Consider the following 18492-nt stretch of genomic DNA (forward strand, 5'->3'; position numbering starts at 1 on the left):
TATAGCACCTAAATGCTAACTATGCTGGCAGTGGTTGGGAAGACGGGGAGGATTTCCCCCCTGCTGAACCATTGACCACACGTCTATGAGACACCACCTGAATGTATCAGCATAGCACACAAACAGCTGTTGTGTGAGCCTCACCAGTCTTGTCCGTTCCACATAATGTGCCAAAGCGTGTACGGGGCACAGACAGTGCAGTCTTTTCTCCCTATCGCCAGCATGGGGAGGAGGAAAGAAAGTATCTAGTTGAATCTTTCTGGACTTATACAAACTGTTAACGTGCTTAGGGAGGAAGGACGGGTTCTGCTTGAACATGGCGCTACTAAGTCCCCACGAATCAGCAAACAGCTGGAGTGGACAGACAGAGCACTCAAATCACTCATTCTCTCAGCCAAAGTCAGAGCAAGCAGCAGTGCCGCCTTGATCGTCGAGAGATCTGATCAGTGGGTTCAAACAGCGCCTTGGAGAACCTTGAGAGAACCAAGGTCAAGGTGCTCTGTGGCCCAGAGTCAGGCGCCTGGCAGCCCTCAGCACAGGTGCAGATCTCATCAACACTGTCTGTTGATGAAAAGTGAGGTGAGGGCGTAGCTCCATAGGGTTTGAGTAGGCTCATCCTGATTGGCATGCACATTTCAGTGTGCTGGGCACATGGCTGACGCATAAGGCTGACCCTGCTAAGGGGCGGAGCCTAGTCAAATGAAACATCAGGATCAAGCTGTTGAAATTACTGGATGACAAGTATGATGAAGAGCTTGACGGCGCTCAAAACGTCACTTTGACTTTGGTGCAAATAAATCACTGAAACCAGAGCCCTGCAGTGTGCACGCTGTTTGTTTTTATTCATTTTTGGACTGTCTTCACTTTCGGCTCAGCACCTGCCTTTTTTGGCAATGGATGTGTGTGTTCATTCCTCTCATGGATGACAACTCATGCCTTGCCATCATCCTGGAAAGAATGTCTCCACTCAGATAAGAAATACATAGTGGGATAAATTTGGACGGTATACGGTGCGTCAGTGGTTAGCACTGTTGCCTCACAGCAAGAAAGTCCCGGGTTCGAACCCCGGTCCGTCCCAGGTCCTTTCTGTGTGGAGTTTGCGTGTTCTCCCCGTCTTCGTGTGCCACCAAAACAGACATGTATGTTAGGGTCAATACTCCTCCTGTCAGTGCCCCTGACCAAGGCAATGGCAAAATAACTGGAGTTGGTCCCCGGGCGCTGCACTGCGGCTGCCCACTGCTCCTAGTTCTAGGAAGGTTCCTAGTAGAGGATGGGTCAAATGCAGAGGATGAATTTCCCCATGGGGATGAATAAAAGATAACTTAACTTAACTTAACTTAACTTGGTCACTCAATCATTACGTTAGTAGTGACAAAAATATGCTCAAAACCAAACATACCATAAATGCTTGAGAGCCATCAACCCCCTTTGATATGGTGAGGATTCATCCTTTTTTTCATATAAGGCTACTGTATAAGTATTGCTGGACAAACAGTATTACACAAAATACACAAGGTACTGTACAGTATGAAAGGTGGAAATTATGTTAAATTAATTGTATTTTTTTTGACAAAAATAAAATAATGAGTAAAATAAAATGATGAATCAGCTCAGTAGCTTCTGACATTTTCTATAGAGGAGCATTTCCTCTGCCTCATGTCCCCACACTCACTCCAAAGAGCCCACGCATCTCAACAAGAGGAAAGATGATCCGAATCTGAGCGGAGGTGCTGCTCACGTCACCTGGCACAGTCCGTCTTTATCTGTAGACAGAGAAAGACAGAAGGAGAGAGGTTATGACGAGTGCAAGACAGCTGAGAATGGCACTCTCTCAACATAGAGTGCTATGTTCCACCCTGGAAGCTCAGCAATGCCCTCAAGGCTAGAGCTGCACTCTAAACATAAAGGTGTGGGGTTGTGAAAGTTGAGACAGGGTCAGTGGTAAGACAAGTGTATAGCAGTAATAAAGGTTGTCACACTTTCTCCAGGGATGTATAGGACCGTATTATCACCTTGTAGACACATGACACTTTCGCCGATGCACAAACGTTATACTTGACAGCTATCTTGACCTTTGGCTGTTTGAAAGTTGTAAATCCAAGACATGGCGGGGCTTAGCTCAGCACCTTATTATTTCCATTTCCCTCCATCCTTCCCCTCCTTAGCAAGATACTCTAATGTCTCATTCATTCTTAGAGATGAACTCTATAATCAATTATAATAAGGCAAAAAATCATTTAAATTCTATACTCTGCCCCTTTTACCTGGAACACCCTCCAGAAAGACTTAAAATTGCCAGAACTAATTTGATGCCTTTGGTTAAATTTTAAAGGACTTAAAGAACGTGGAAGTATTGGAAATTGTTGAACTGCACTTAACGAATTACCTACTCCCAAATCTGCTTCTTCAAATGTTTATTTGTGTGTTTGTATGCAGCCTAAATGTATGTTTTTATGCTTCCCTCTTGGACAGGTTCCTCTTGAAAAAGAGATTTTAAATCTCAATTAGTCTTTTACCTGGTTAAATAAACGTTTCATAAAAAAAGAAAAGAAAAAGAAAATAATTTAATTCAGACAGACAGACAGACAGACAGACAGACAGACAGACAGACAAACACACACACACACACACACACACACACACACACACACACACACACACACACACACACTAGAGGACAAAGATTGGGCTTTCAAGGGTGGCCATAATTGTGCAAGTGTCTTGTACAATATACAGCTGCAAGTGCACATCAGTTAGGCCTACTAAACAACTACCAAATAAGGCTAGCCTTCCCTTTTTGTACCTCTGATAAAGCTTAAGAACATGACCGCCTCAGTTGTTTAACCAACAATGTAAAGCTCAACATGTCATTTTAGTCCTTGAATATACATTAGTAGTACATTGTGACTTTCCTACAGTACAAGATGGAAGCCCAGCACTGACACAGAAAGAAGGTAACAAGCATCAATATCTAATTTCCATCAGCATCTCATGTAAATAACCGATGAGCTTTTAAGCTCCAAATCAGGAGATGCAACACTGGATGATGCCATAAATGCCTAGCCTTTGTCACCCCCTCCTCTTCCCTACTGCAACAACAGATCTCATAGGTCTATCATGCCCACACCTCTCTATTGTTCGGATCCCTTTCTAATCATATGTTTAATCTCATGTCCTTTGTCCATGTATGGGTCAGCAGAACCTTATATAAAGAGGGAAGCAGGGTAAGAAGACAACACCACTCTATCGGACACCAGGCAGCCTGAAGGTAGGATCACAGCTTTCATTAGATTGCTACAGTAACACAGCCTTGCCTTAGTACCGCAGATGTGTAACAGATAAGCAGTTCAATAAATTAATAAGTATATTTGTTCAATTCTCAGTAGGGAGCCTTTCACTCCATCCCAACAGTTATCATAATCAGGTAAGATGTTGCTATTAATTAAGTTTTTTTGTCTTATTCTTTAAATGTAATTTCAATGATTATTCAGTAATAATCATCTCAAAGGCTTTTTCTAATGAGTTTTAGGGCTGCTACAGTTGTTACTCATTCAATTTGACTACTTTACTGCTGGCTTTCCAAGGTACTGCTGCTGCAGGACCTTGTTATTTCTTTGTTCTTTACAAAAGCCTCCCCCCCCAGTACTGCAGCAAAGTGGCCAAATGAATAAGAAATAACTAATCGATTAAACAGAGACTTGCATGGATTTTCATATTCATATCAGTTGCATTTTCAACACAGCATCTCCATACCAAAAAAGAAAGAAAAAAAAGCAGGCAGGCACATTCAATACCTGTTAACTAGTCACTCTGAATATGGCAACCATTTTTTATTATAGGTTTGGCTACTATGCTTTTATATATTACCATATTACCAAACTAGTTTCAATTTGAATATCTTACCAACTTGTTTCTAGGATACTGTGTTTTTATAGCAGGGGACATTGTTTAAGAAATTGGGATTGTATGAGATGCTATTTAGCATTCTGGTGTTTAGGCTAAATATCTCTGTCAAATATTCTCAGGTAAACCTCTCTACAACCGTAGAGATGGGGGACGCCCTGATGGCAGAGTTCGGGGCTGCTGCCGTGTTTCTGAGAAAATCAGACATGGAGCGTTTGGAGGCCCAGACCCGCCCGTTTGACATGAAGAAAGAGTGCTTTGTACCTGACCCTGAGGTGGAGTATGTCAAGGCCAGGATACAGGCCAGAGATGGGGCTCACGCTACCGTTGAAACTTATGACGGAAAGGTATGTTTCCTGTACAACATAAAAAGTAACATATCCCCATATTGACATATACAGTAGCTCCTTTGGGATTTTTTTTTTTTTTTTTTTTAACCTTGATATGACTTATTACTTCAAACCTTTTCAGCCTTGTTTGGGAGTGTTTGGAACCAAAAACAGGCTCACTATTCTGAACACTATACTGGCACTGAATAGGAAACACAAATTACATTAAAAAAAATGTTTTAGAGAATGACTTATACAACTATGTTTATACAACTTAATGTTTGAGTTTAACTACTAACACAGTATGTTTGTACTGTTTTCAACTAAAAGATGAAAAATGGGCAAAGAAATCCTTAGATGAGGCTGAGAGAGGGTTGCATCTTCTTGATGATTCATTAGTTGATGATTGGTTAATTAAATCACAAAATTCTCTGCTTTTTAAATCATCAGACAGTGACTGTGAAGGAGTCTGAAATAAATCCCCAGAACCCGCCAAAGTACGATAAAATTGAGGACATGGCGATGTTCACCTTCCTCCATGAGCCTGCTGTGCTGTTTAACCTCAAAGAGCGTTACGCAGCATGGATGATCTACGTGAGTAGTGATGACCAATCTGCAGATCTTTCCACTGTATTAATGAGTCCAATGAAAAAGACTTGTGATAACTTCCTCTACAGACCTACTCAGGGCTGTTCTGTGTGACTGTCAACCCCTACAAGTGGCTGCCAGTGTACGATCAGTCAGTGGTCAATGCCTACAGAGGCAAGAAGAGGAGTGAAGCTCCTCCTCACATCTTCTCCATCTCTGACAACGCCTACCAGTACATGTTGTCTGGAAAGTATATTCTTTTCATGTTGTCACATAAGATTATACTAGAAATACTGTGTGTCTGCAAATAATCACTCATTTCCTGTTTTCCTCACAACAGACAGAGAAAATCAGTCAGTCTTGATCACGTAAGTTACATCAATAACAATTCACTAACTGTAATTTCATTAAAATGTACACAGGCATGTCAATATACAGAATTTTTAATAACGTATTGACCTATCTAGTGGAGAATCTGGTGCTGGAAAGACTGTGAACACCAAGAGAGTCATCCAGTACTTTGCCAGCATTGCAGCTGTTTCTGGAAAAAAGGATGATAAAAAGGACGATAAAAAGGTAGTACAAAACAGTTGTGCAAATAAGTACACATCCATAGTATTCCCATGTCACATTTCCCACCAATATGGCACTTTACAATACACACAATGTTTTTGTAATTTGATTATCACCTGTTAATTGATTACAATCACCTGTTATTGTCCTACCAAGATGGCCGTGTGATGATGCAACAGAATACTATGAATAACTCAAACCTATGTTCAACTTGTCATGTATGTTTATATCTAGGGAACCTTGGAGGATCAAATCATCCAGGCCAACCCTGCTCTGGAGGCTTTTGGAAATGCCAAGACAATCAGAAATGACAACTCCTCTAGATTTGTGAGTTAACTTTTGCTTGTGGACACATTGTATGTATATTTTATAATGTAATGTGATAAAGTAATGATGATTGTGTTCATCTGTCAACAAACGTCTGTTCTCCTCCCTTCCTCCCCCCCCCAAAAAATGTCTAAAGGGTAAATTCATCCGAATTCATTTTGGAGTTAGTGGGAAGCTGTCATCTGCTGACGTTGAAACTTGTAAGTTAAGAATGGGCAATAAGCTCTGTATTAACTATACCACTGAGTCTATAAAATCATATAAAATGAGATATATTGATCATCTTTTATTCTGGGTAGATCTACTGGAAAAGTCTCGTGTCACTTTTCAACTGAAAGCTGAGAGAGACTACCACATCTTCTACCAGATCCTGTCTCAAAGGAAACCAGAACTGCTGGGTTAGTAGTATAGACCAGTGATCACTTTAGAAAAATACATAAAGTGAGCTAAATGTGCCTAAAAGTGCTTTTTATGTTAAGTCATAATGAGAAGACAATGTTCTATACTGTACAGTAAGCCATGTACTGGGGAGTATCTAAAGAATCTGAAAAGCTACTTTTTATGACATGAGAAAAGGGGAAATTAATCATACTTTATACATTTGAGAAAGACTGAAAGGTACAAATTGCAATGAACAGATTTAAGTTCCATTAATGATTAATCTGGATCCCAACTCTTAAGATTGTATAACTTTTTGTATTATTATTTACTAAAATGAATGACGTTATTATAACATCATTCAAAAACATATATACGTTTTCATATCATTTAAATGCATATTTACTGAGATTCACTGTCAGTTTGTGGTAATTGCAATTGTTTCTTCACAACTACTCGAATATTTGAAGAAAGCCTGAAAACGTCTTAACGGGAATAAAATGTATTGCTTTACAGAGATGATGCTAATCACCACCAACCCCTATGACTACCAGTACATTTCCCAAGGACAGACAACTGTAGCTTCTATAGATGATGGTGACGAGCTAACTGCCACTGATGTGAGTGCAATACTTAATGTCCTAACAATGAAACCTCTTCTACCATCTCTTAGCTAACACTAGCATATTACATTTTGCTTCAGGATGCCTTTGATGTGCTGGGCTTCACCCAAGAGGAGAAGATGGGTATTTACAAGATGGTTGGTGCCATCATGCACCACGGCAACATGAAGTTCAAGAATAAGCAGAGGGAGGAGCAGGCAGAGTCCGATGGCACTGAGGGTCAGTCAAAGTTGATCTCCTTTCAACATCAAACATACCGTGCTGCAAGAATGTGCCTAACCAAACACTGCCTTTTCAGATCTCGACAAAGCTTCATACCTCATGTGCCTGAACTCCGCTGACCTGATTAAGGGCCTGTGTAACCCAAGGGTCAAAGTAGGAAACGAGTGGGTTACCAAAGGTCAGACTGTAAATCAGGTGAGCGAGTCATGAACCATGAGCTGTCATGAAAAGAGACATGTGCAAACGTTTAAGCCACCGGCGCAGTGGTGTGGCCATTCAGCTTTATGGCAGCACGCCCGCTCCAACCACCCATATCCCCCTAGCCACTTCCCCTATCCACCCCTCCAATCCCGTCTCTCTACCACCTTCCTATCCCTTTTCCCACTAAACTCACTAAACATCCATGAGTGAGTGAGTGAGTGAGTGAGTGAGTGTCCTGATTTCCCATCTTATGACGCCAGTGGGGCCTGCTGGCCCAGCACCATTTTATTTTATTATTATTATTATTAAGAGATTTCTGGTTGAGAATATTCTTCAAACAATCTCCTCTGTCTAGGTGTACTATGCCGTTGGTGCACTGTCCAAGTCAGTGTATGAGAAAATGTTCCTGTGGATGGTGGTGAGAATCAACAATCAATTGGATACAAAGAATGCCCGACAGTACTTCATTGGTGTGCTGGACATTGCTGGATTTGAAATCTTTGATGTGAGTACTCAAAAGTGAAGGGTTGCATGTGCCAACATGAATGATGATAATGAAATGGAAACTTTGTTTTAAGCTGAAGTTTAATCAGACAGTAGAATCCTGTCACCACACAATAGAGTCTGCAGATCGGTCTGAAATATGAATTGACTTTGACCTCTTGCAGTTCAACACCTTTGAGCAACTCTGCATCAACTTTACGAATGAGAAGCTGCAACAGTTCTTCAACCACCACATGTTTGTGCTGGAGCAAGAGGAATATAAGAAAGAGGGCATTGTCTGGGAGTTCATTGACTTTGGCATGGACTTGGCTGCCTGCATTGAACTCATTGAGAAGGTTGGTGTGGTGTAAACTTTGATTTAAGAGGCAATGAATTTATGTAACAAAAGCAAGCTCTTATCTGTGATAAGTTTACATGACTGAATAGTTAATTCAATTCTAAATCCTTCCTTCCTGTAGCCCATGGGTATCATGTCCATCCTTGAAGAGGAGTGCATGTTCCCCAAAGCCAGTGATGCAACATTTAAGGCAAAACTGTATGACAACCATCTGGGTAAAAATCCCAACTTCCAGAAGCCAAGAATGATCAAGGGGAGACCGGAGGCTCATTTCTCCCTGGTTCACTATGCTGGCACTGTTGATTACAACATTGGTAACTGGCTGGTGAAGAACAAGGATCCTCTCAATGAGACTGTGGTCGGACTCTACCAGAAGTCATCACTGAAGTTGTTGGCCACGCTGTTTGCTGGCTATGCTGGTGCAGACGCAGGTATGCAACAGTTTGTCTCAGCAAACAGATAAAGGGCATATTAAATATTCAAGATGATTTTGGTAACACAGAGTCTATTCTTTATTTAACTTAGCGGATGCTGGTGGCGGAGGCAAAAAGAAGAAGGGGTCCTCCTTCCAGACTGTGTCTGCATTGCACAGGGTGAATTTACTGTACATTGAAAATCAAATCTGTTATGCATGTCACATTACAAATAGCTTAAGTATACATTTTGATCTGCAACATTATTTGTTTAAGATAGTCCCCCCCCCCCCCCCCAAATTATGATGTAGGTAGGCCTATGTGTCCTAATGTCTTCTTTCCCAACATTGTTGCTTCCCTAGGAAAATTTGAACAAGCTCATGAGCACCCTGAAGCAAACTCATCCCCACTTTGTGCGCTGCCTCATCCCCAATGAAACCAAGACTCCTGGTGCCATGGAGAATCCTCTAGTCATGCACCAACTGCGTTGCAATGGTGTGCTGGAAGGCATCAGGATCTGCAGAAAGGGCTTCCCTAACAGAGTCCAGTATGGTGACTTCAAACAAAGGTATATATTCTGTGTGTATGTATATATATATATATATATATATATATATATATATATATATATATATGGGGAGAGATGGGGACTTGGACTTGAGACTTGGACTTGAGTCGCACTTAAGTCACACACACAGTGACTTGAGACTTGACTTGGACTTGAAGGTTTGAGACTTGTGAACAATCTTAATTTGTCTTTATTTTATTTTTTGTTTTTTTTGGTGCATTAACATTAAGGAAATGTCTACTAATGTCATCTCTAATCATTGCTGCTACTGTATTCTAATAGATAAGGACTGAGGATAATACAGTACATGCTTTGAATTCCTTAGTTTTAGCTATGCAGTGTTCTAAGCAGACTGGATGGCATGCAGCAGATGATAGAACGCTCATCGATAGGGACTTGAGACTTGACTTGGACTTGCAAAAAAAGACTTGTATATATATATATATATATAAACTTATATCGAAATCGGAAAGTGTGTCTATACGAGACCACCAATAAGATTTCAACATCAACATCAGTATTAACATATCTCTTAACATCTGCCATTCATTTCAGGTATCGTATCCTCAATCCCAGTGCTATCCCAGAGGGACAGTTCATTGACAACAGGAAGGGAGCAGAGAAACTCCTGGGCTCACTGGACATTGACCATGAACAGTATAGATTTGGACACACAAAGGTTAGCTCTGTAACAAAAAGGCAATAAACCCTTTCACCAAGAATACAGTATTCAGTACTCAGCAATACAGTCAGCAATGACCTTATATTTCTACAACATTTCAATTTACAATTCATGTTTAGGTGTTCTTCAAAGCTGGTCTCCTGGGTGTTCTTGAGGAGATGAGAGATGATCGTCTCACTCTAATCATCACTGGAATTCAGTCAAGAGCCAGAGGATTGCTTGCCAGACTTGAGTTCCAGAAAATTGTTGAGCGCAGGTTTGAATATTGTTATTGATAAATATTAAATATTTAAAGATTGAGAGATCAAACAAAAACATCACAAATTATCATTCACAGGGACGCTTTAATGGTCATCCAGTGGAACGTGCGTGCCTTCATGGGTGTCAAGAATTGGCCCTGGATGAAGATGTTCTTTAAGATCAAGCCTCTGCTGGTATCAGCTGAAACTGAGAAGGAGATGGCAAACATGAAGGAAGAATTCCTGAAGCTAAAGGAGGTTTATGCGAAAACAGAAGCCCGCAAGAAGGAGTTGGAAGAAAAAATGGTCTCTCTTCTCCAAGAGAAGAATGACCTGCAACTCCAAGTCCAAACCGTGAGTTACATTGATTTCACATAATTTGAATGTTTTGCTCTTACATAAAGTTAGTAGTTTTTATACTATTCACTACATATTATATAAATAACAATCAAACCACTCTTTAACCAGGAGCAAGACAGTCTCTCAGATGCTGAAGAGCGCTGTGAGGGTCTGATCAAGAGCAAGATCCAGCTTGAGGCAAAATCCAAAGAGCTGACGGAGAGACTGGAAGATGAGGAGGAAATGAATGCAGAGCTGACTGCTAAGAAGAGGAAGCTGGAGGATGAGTGTTCAGAGCTCAAGAAGGATATTGATGATCTGGAGCTCAGTCTGGCTAAGGTGGAGAAGGAGAAGCATGCTACTGAGAATAAGGTATTGTATGAGTTTTCTTTTTAACTAATGTTGATTAAAAAATAAATAATCTCCAACTGACTGAGGTATATTGACCTTGTAATTATTAAGGTTAAAAACCTAACTGAGGAAATGGCAGCATTGGATGAAATCATTGCCAAGTTGACCAAGGAGAAGAAAGCTCTTCAGGAGGCTCACCAGCAAACACTGGATGACCTACAGAGTGAGGAGGACAAAGTCAACACTCTGACCAAGGCAAAAGCCAAGCTGGAGCAGCAGGTTGATGATGTGAGTATTCCATTGATTTGACACAGTTTGAATTCTGAGCCTATAATGTATAGTAAATAATAACTTTAATAACTTTATTTATATAGCACCTTTCAAAAACAAACAGTAAATGTGGTTGATGAAGTGGTTTTCTATTTGTGTAGCTTGAGGGATCACTAGAACAAGAGAAGAAGGTTAGGATGGACCTTGAGAGAGCAAAGAGAAAACTGGAAGGAGACTTAAAGTTGTCCCAGGAAAGCGTAATGGATCTAGAAAATGACAAGCAGCAAATGGAAGAGAAAAATAAGAAGTAAGAATAACCTCTATACCCTCTCATTCACCTTCTACCTCTACCTGATCATAAAATCTAAATGTTGCACATTCTCCAGGAAAGACTTTGAGATTGGCCAGCTCAACAGCAAGATTGAGGATGAACAGGCCATGAGTGCTCAGCTCCAGAAGAAACTAAAGGAGCTTCAGGTAATTTTAGTTTTAAAAGAGTGTTTTTTGTTGTTGTCAGAATCAAAGTAGATACTGAATTTAATCATATGTTCAGGCTCGTATTGAAGAGCTTGAAGAAGAGCTGGAGGCAGAGAGAGCTGCCCGAGCCAAGGTGGAGAAACAGAGGGCAGACTTGTCCAGAGAGCTGGAGGAGATCAGCGAGCGACTGGAGGAGGCTGGTGGAGCCACTGCTTCCCAGATTGAGATGAACAAGAAGAGGGAGGCTGAGTTCCAGAAGGTGCGCAGAGACCTTGAAGAGGCCACTTTGCAACATGAGGCCACTACTGCTACTCTTAGAAAGAAGAATGCAGACAGTGTGGCTGACCTGGGAGAGCAGATTGACAATCTTCAGAGGGTCAAACAGAAGCTGGAGAAAGAGAAGAGTGAGCTCAGACTGGAGCTTGATGATGTGGTCTCCAACATGGAGCACATTGTCAAGTCCAAGGTATGTACAAACTTTGGATTATGTATAATTAAGCAATACATATATAAATCTGTCCCTATAATAACTATGATATCTTGATTTTAGACAAACTTGGAAAAAATGTCCCGTACTCTGGAAGACCAGATGACTGAATACAGAACAAAAGCTGAGGAAGGGCAACGTGTCATCAATGATTTCACTATGCACAAAGCAAAGCTTCAAACCGAGAATGGTATGATAATGAAAAGTGTCAATCAATAAAAATTAGCGGTACCATGATTGGGCAAATCATGGTACTGCATGGTCAAATCTTATTAATGCAGATTAATCCTTTTTGCTGAAGGTTGAACTAAAAAAGGCTAAAGTAAAGCTGGACAAGTACCAAAAGTAGAGAAAGTAATCTGTATGTGAAAATCCTCCTGGTAATCTTGAAGTGCTCAGTCATATTGTTAAATGCTAGGAGAACTTCTGCAGCAAATTGGCTGATGTCTGCAAGACTAAGAAGGATGGACACATTTTGCTAAAACAATGCAAATAAAAAAGAACATCTTCAACAGGCGAGCTTTTCAGGCAGCTGGAGGAGAAGGACTCCCTTGTATCACAGCTGACCAGAGGGAAGCAGTCATACACTCAGCAGGTTGAGGACCTGAAGAGACAACTGGAGGAGGAAGTCAAGGTATTACATTGCTATATGGTCCCCAAAATTCAGTTGTATCAGTTGTCTAGCACATTGGAAAATTATGTTATTTTTTTTCATGCCAACAGGCCAAGAATGCACTTGCCCATGCAGTACAGTCTTCTCGCCATGACTGTGATCTGCTGAGGGAGCAGTATGAGGAGGAGCAGGAGGCCAAGGCTGAGCTGCAACGCAGCATGTCCAAGGCAAACTCTGAGGTGGCTCAGTGGAGAACTAAGTATGAAACTGATGCCATCCAGAGAACTGAAGAACTTGAAGAAGCAAAGTAAGAACTTGTATCTTCTGCTTGAAAGTATAAGCATGGCTTATCAACTAGATACAAGATACAATATGAGATCACATAGCCTTGAATATGCCTGTGCCTTTCCCCCCTTCAAAGCACTCACATTTTGGACCTCGATACTCCAAGTTGAACATGTCTCAACTGTAGCTGTTGCAATGTCAGACAGAACAACAAATAGCAGTGGCAGGAGGAATGAACATGTATCTGTTTTTCCAGTGTAAGGTTCATTTCGATGACATCCTCCACACTGAATGTGCTCCTCATCCGCTTCTTCAAGCGAGGGCAGAGCTATCACTAACTTACAATTGTAAAATTTTATTTTCAACATTGTTACTCTGTTTCAGGTTAGCTTGCTAATGATAATTAGATAGGTGCGCAACATGAATGATGCAGCATGACGGCCCTTTGAGTTCTTGATGTTTGGTCCTCGACAAACGTAGACGATGTGACATCATGTCGAGATATTCCCAGCCCAGCTAATGAAGCTAGGTTTTGGTGTCAGTCCCACAGAATTAAAGAGAAATGGCTCTTTCTAGACTTATGATTTTGCACCGATGTGCAGGGAGAAATCCTTAGAAGTGGTAGCAATATTTCCACCCACAGGAGCCTCAATATTCCATAATGCATCGCAGCTGCAAGATATGTTGTATTTTGAGTCAGGTATACTCTTTTTCTTGACTCTTCAGTAATGACATAACTTTAACCAAAAATGTGGTGCTTCTTTCTTCTGTATCAAACAGGAAGAAGCTAGCCCAGCGTCTGCAGGATGCAGAGGAAGCTGTGGAAGCTACTAATGCTAAATGTTCCTCCCTGGAGAAAACTAAACACAGACTCCAGAATGAAATTGAAGATCTTATGGTGGATGTGGAGCGATCTAATGCTGCTGCTGCAGTACTGGACAAGAAGCAAAGAAACTTTGACAAGGTATCATAGTAGAACTTATTGAAACCAGTGTTTCTATCATTGGCTATGAAACAAGAAAGTATTTCAACTTTTTGGTGGTAACTGTATATTCTGTAGGTCCTGGCTGAGTGGAAGCAGAAGTATGAAGAGTCCCAGACTGAGCTGGAAGGTGCTCAGAAAGAAGCTAGGTCTCTCAGCACTGAGCTCTTCAAACTCAAGAACTCTTATGAAGAGTCTCTGGATCATCTCGAGACCACGAAGAGAGAGAACAAGAACCTCCAAGGTCTGAATATTATTAATGCGTTAATTTGAATTTCAAGTGAATGGTCCTGTCAACTTCTACTCAATTATCTTTGGTTTGTTTGGTTTGTCTTTGGGTAATAGAGGAAATTTCTGACCTGACTGAGCAACTTGGTGAGGGAGGAAAGAGTATTCATGAGCTGGAGAAGGTTCGTAAACAGCTGGACCAGGAGAAGACTGAGATACAATCTGCTCTGGAGGAAGCTGAGGTGAGACTAGACATATAGGTTTATGAATAGCTATGTAAATGTCAATATTTCTTCACTTTAAAATCGTTTATGCACAAACATAAACAGAATTTGATCTCACTTCTAACAGGGTTCACTTGAGCATGAAGAGAGCAAAATCCTTAGAGCTCAGCTGGAGTTCAACCAGGTTAAGGCTGAGATTGAACGCAAACTGGCTGAGAAGGATGAGGAGATGGATCAGTTCAAGCGTAACCAGCAGAGAGCGGTGGACACTCTGCAAACCTCCCTGGAGGCGGAGACTCGCAGCAGGAATGAAGCTCTGAGGCTGAAGAAGAAGATGGAAGGTGATCTCAATGAGATGGAGATCCAGCTCAGCCAGGCCAACAGGCAGGCAGCAGAGGCTCAGAAGCAGTTAAAGGGTCTCCATGCGCATCTCAAGGTAACATTTAATACATAAAATGAGTCTATTTATACTTCTATTGGATGATGTAAATAATACGGTGTTGTCCAACAGCACAAATGAAATGTATTGTCTACAGGACTCCCAGCTGCAGCTGGATGATGCACTCCGTGGCAATGATGATCTGAAGGAGAACGTTGCCATTGTGGAGAGACGCAACAATCTGATGCAGGCTGAACTTGATGAGCTGAGATCTCTGGTGGAGCAGACGGAGAGAGGTCGTAAACTGGCTGAGCAGGAACTGCTGGATATCAGTGAGAGGGTTCAGCTGCTCCATTCTCAGGTAAAACTGATAAGTGGTGGTAGGTGTTATTTATGAACATACTCAACTGAAATATGTTTGATACACTTTCCATTTCTTTAAGCATGACAGCAGTATTTGTTTGTATTCTTATAGAACACCAGCCTGCTGAACCAGAAGAAAAAGCTTGAGGGTGACTCATCCCAGCTTCAGAATGAAGTGGAAGAAGCTGTGCAGGAGTGTAGAAATGCTGAGGAGAAGGCCAAGAAGGCCATTACTGATGCTGCCATGATGGCAGAGGAACTGAAGAAGGAGCAGGACACCAGTGCTCACCTGGAGCGAATGAAGAAGAACATGGAACAAACCATCAAGGACCTGCAGCATCGTCTGGATGAAGCTGAGCAAATTGCTATGAAAGGTGGCAAGAAACAGATCCAGAAGCTTGAGTCCAGGGTAAGTGACTAAAATTCACTGTCCTCAGATTAACAGTGGTGGTGATTATTAAGTTTGAAACAACATTACTATCCACATGGGGGAATAGACTCAGAGTGAAGAAGTGAACATGCACTCCTTTTTATAGGTGAGGGAGCTGGAAGTGGAAGTAGAAAGTGAGCAAAGGAAGGGCAGTGATGCTGTGAAAGGAGTCCGTAAATATGAACGACGCATCAAGGAGCTCACCTATCAGGTATATTCATATACTAACACATACCTATCAGATATATTCATATATTTACACTCAATGTTCCAATACATAGAGTATCCTCTGTGAATTGTGAAAGCAATGTATGACTCTCATTCAATTCCAGACTGAGGAGGACCGCAAGAATTTGGCCCGTCTCCAGGATCTGGTAGACAAACTGCAGCTGAAGGTCAAATCTTACAAGAGAACTTCAGATGAGGCTGTAAGTAGAGGTGTTTGCTGATATTGTATGTGCATTTAAGGTATGTTCCCTCACTTTTTAAGTAATTAAGCAATATTCAATGATTTCACAGGAGGAACAAGCCAACTCCAATCTGGGAAAGTTCCGTAAAATCCAACATGAGCTGGATGAGGCGGAAGAGAGGGCTGACATTGCCGAGTCTCAGGTCAACAAGATGAGAGCCAAGACTCGTGACTCTGGCTCCAAGGTACGTTGAGATTTCCTGCCATTTTTGATTCACAAAAATGGTAATGTGAATTATTAATATTTTTGAAGACCTGATCAGTCACATCAGATAAAATACTGTAAAATATTGAATGTAATGAAACAAATGTATTTGAATATTTCTTTCTTTTTCTTTCTTTCAGAAAGGTGCAGATGAAGAGTGAAGCCCTCAAATGGGATTCTGAATAACCCATACTAACTCTAGTGAAGTAGTTTTCCCTTCATTCTTCTTCAAACTAAAACAGAATAAAGTGTGGAGTGTCTCAAATCTCTGCGAGTTGTGTTTGATTTTCTCCGGCAATTACTCTTTAGCAAGGCTGGCTGGCTGCAACCTTACACATTATCATACAAAAGCTTGAGTTCTGCACACAGTTTGTGGAATGTTTATCCATACAATATCTAGCTAATACATTCCTGATCCAGATCACCACCAAAATCTAATCAATTGGCCCCTATCTGTTTTTGAGATATTCTGTTGACAGACATACAGACAAACAAGCTATCGGGTGAAGACACATACTCCTTGTATACCTCTATACATTATGAAAAATCACGCCTGAAATACATTACGTGTATAAAGCGAAATAACATATTCATGTGTCAAAATGTAAATGCTAAGATTAATTTACTCTGTATATTTCATATTGGGGCTATCAGCTGAATATGAATACAATGTTAATCCAAAATAACACAAACATGATTTCATCACAAATTTTACTTGCCAATATTTGTAGGGGCTTCTTCCAAAGCCACTCTATTTCAGAGTGCATCTCTGAAACTTTTTTTGAGCATCCCACCAAAAGCACAGAGCCATTTCATCTAGTGCAACCACTATTGCACTAGTGCTCTATTATGCTCACTGTCTGAATGGGTTTCCATCGGTCCTCTGACAAGCAGAACCATCATCGAAAACAAGGGCAAGATGATGCATGTTGCTATAGTGATGAAGTGTGTGGGGAGATGGCTATACTGTTCGAGACAGTGACAGGAATACTGTAGGAGTTAAATGTGAGCAGCTGTTGGCTATCCTGCCAGCAACTTCACTACAGTGTATATAGGCATAGCAACACTAGCCTCACATTCTCATATTTTCACTGACTTATGAAAGGTTGTCACTGTTGTACATATGGTAACTATATTACTACTCACACATTCAGCTGCGGTGCACATATGTTGCACAGCTGTTTCTCTTGATAACTCTTTGTTTATATAACATATGTTTCTGTATATCATATATCATATCATATAGCATACTGTATGGTGATAATCAAACATAATTCAATCATTTGACGTTATTAATATGTAATTTAGATAGATAGATAAATAGACAGACAGACAGACAGACAGACAGACAGACAGACAGACAGACAGACAAATTCCAAAAGGCATCACACAGCCTTCCTCAATGAGATGAAGTCATCTCACATTGTTGTCTTTAAACTTGTAGGGTGAAGACAAAAGTGCAATGCTATTCATCTATCCCATAACACTGGTATTAAACTTTTCTTTGAATAAAGATTTCAAACTGAACACGAACCATTTTGAGTTAAAGTTCCAACATCCAGAAGCCCGGTATTGTAGAAGAGAAAGCACAGCTTGATTTCATACTGCCTCTATATATCTGTGTAGGGTTAGGATTAATTAAGGAATAACAAATGTTTTCATACAAAAAGACTAATTATTATTCCTTAATATGCAGTTAAAATATGTTTAGGTACAAAACCTGCTTTTCCATATACATTCCATCAATAGCATGTTGCCTATACTTATATGAAGACAATCAGGAAGAGATTGTGAGCCACCTGCAGCATCCACTGAACAAGCTGCAATTGCAAATAGTACAAGAGAAACAAATGGGGCTTAAAGTACAATTTCTTCAGATGCACTTTGACACAATTTTGCACAGAGGATTATATTTTCCAGAAGGAGCAGCATCCAACATCAATCAGACATTTATGGAAGTTACAGTATGAATTTAATCAAGCAAAGTCAATGCACATTACACTGCTGAGTCTCAGCTCAATCGCTCAGAGTTGAGATGCTGGGTAGGATCATTTCTAAGCTTGTTTTAAAAAAAGACCAGATTTTCATTATTTCAAGCACATGAATGGAAGGTAAGAATAATTACCATTTAGTGACAATAGTATGTGTCATAGAAATGTCTCGTCTTCTTCATTTACTTGGCCATAAAATTGACAAAGAATCTTTCAGCTGCATCATCTGGTTTGGATATGCAAGATGCTAACACATTTGATAGTCCAGAACATGAGAGAACATGATGAATCTGAGTTTGAACTTTCAAACAGAGGCATATACAGTTGCAGCAAATTAAAGTGGGAAGCATTATTGCACAGATCACAGTTTGCTGGAGTAGTTAGACTCCAGAGGCAGCCTGGGGCATTATGCTGTCAAATGTGAAATATCTTGAATGATTTAAATATCTTGTATGATTTAAATGTCTAAACACCATTCATTTTACCAATCAAATGAGAAAACTATGTACAGT

At 40.6% G+C, this 18492-nt stretch overlaps 1 protein-coding gene across 1 annotated transcript; it reads left to right on the forward strand.

Moving 5' to 3' along the window:
* Positions 1 to 3135: 3135 nt before the first annotated feature.
* On the forward strand, positions 3136 to 16207 carry LOC310776757 (myosin-6-like). Its single transcript, XM_083636929.1, has 39 exons — positions 3136 to 3268; positions 3384 to 3424; positions 4026 to 4250; positions 4683 to 4826; positions 4910 to 5070; positions 5165 to 5188; positions 5288 to 5396; positions 5628 to 5720; positions 5857 to 5920; positions 6020 to 6118; positions 6615 to 6718; positions 6802 to 6940; positions 7020 to 7138; positions 7500 to 7649; positions 7813 to 7983; positions 8107 to 8416; positions 8511 to 8578; positions 8761 to 8966; positions 9522 to 9645; positions 9768 to 9904; positions 9986 to 10241; positions 10356 to 10598; positions 10689 to 10865; positions 11009 to 11154; positions 11234 to 11324; positions 11401 to 11790; positions 11875 to 12001; positions 12327 to 12445; positions 12535 to 12731; positions 13490 to 13673; positions 13770 to 13935; positions 14037 to 14161; positions 14271 to 14579; positions 14680 to 14883; positions 14998 to 15294; positions 15422 to 15526; positions 15648 to 15743; positions 15835 to 15969; positions 16130 to 16207. Exons 3-39 carry the CDS (start codon positions 4050 to 4052, stop codon positions 16148 to 16150), a joined length of 5811 nt encoding a protein of 1936 aa, XP_083493055.1. The 5' UTR covers positions 3136 to 3268; positions 3384 to 3424; positions 4026 to 4049; the 3' UTR covers positions 16151 to 16207.
* Positions 16208 to 18492: the final 2285 nt, after the last annotated feature.

This window comes from Poromitra crassiceps (assembly GCF_964638095.1).
Source record: "Poromitra crassiceps genome assembly, chromosome: 5".
Lineage (NCBI taxonomy): Eukaryota > Metazoa > Chordata > Actinopteri > Beryciformes > Melamphaidae > Poromitra > Poromitra crassiceps.

Bases quoted from the DNA above. Each gene is read 5' to 3' on its own strand.
- LOC310776757 (XM_083636929.1), top strand. From the start codon at position 4,050: ATGGGGGACGCCCTGATGGCAGAGTTCGGGGCTGCTGCCGTGTTTCTG. The intron at 10,599-10,688 runs GTATTGTATGAG...GTAATTATTAAG, and splicing joins AGCATGCTACTGAGAATAAG to GTTAAAAACCTAACTGAGGA. The intron at 12,446-12,534 runs GTATTACATTGC...TCATGCCAACAG, and splicing joins AACTGGAGGAGGAAGTCAAG to GCCAAGAATGCACTTGCCCA.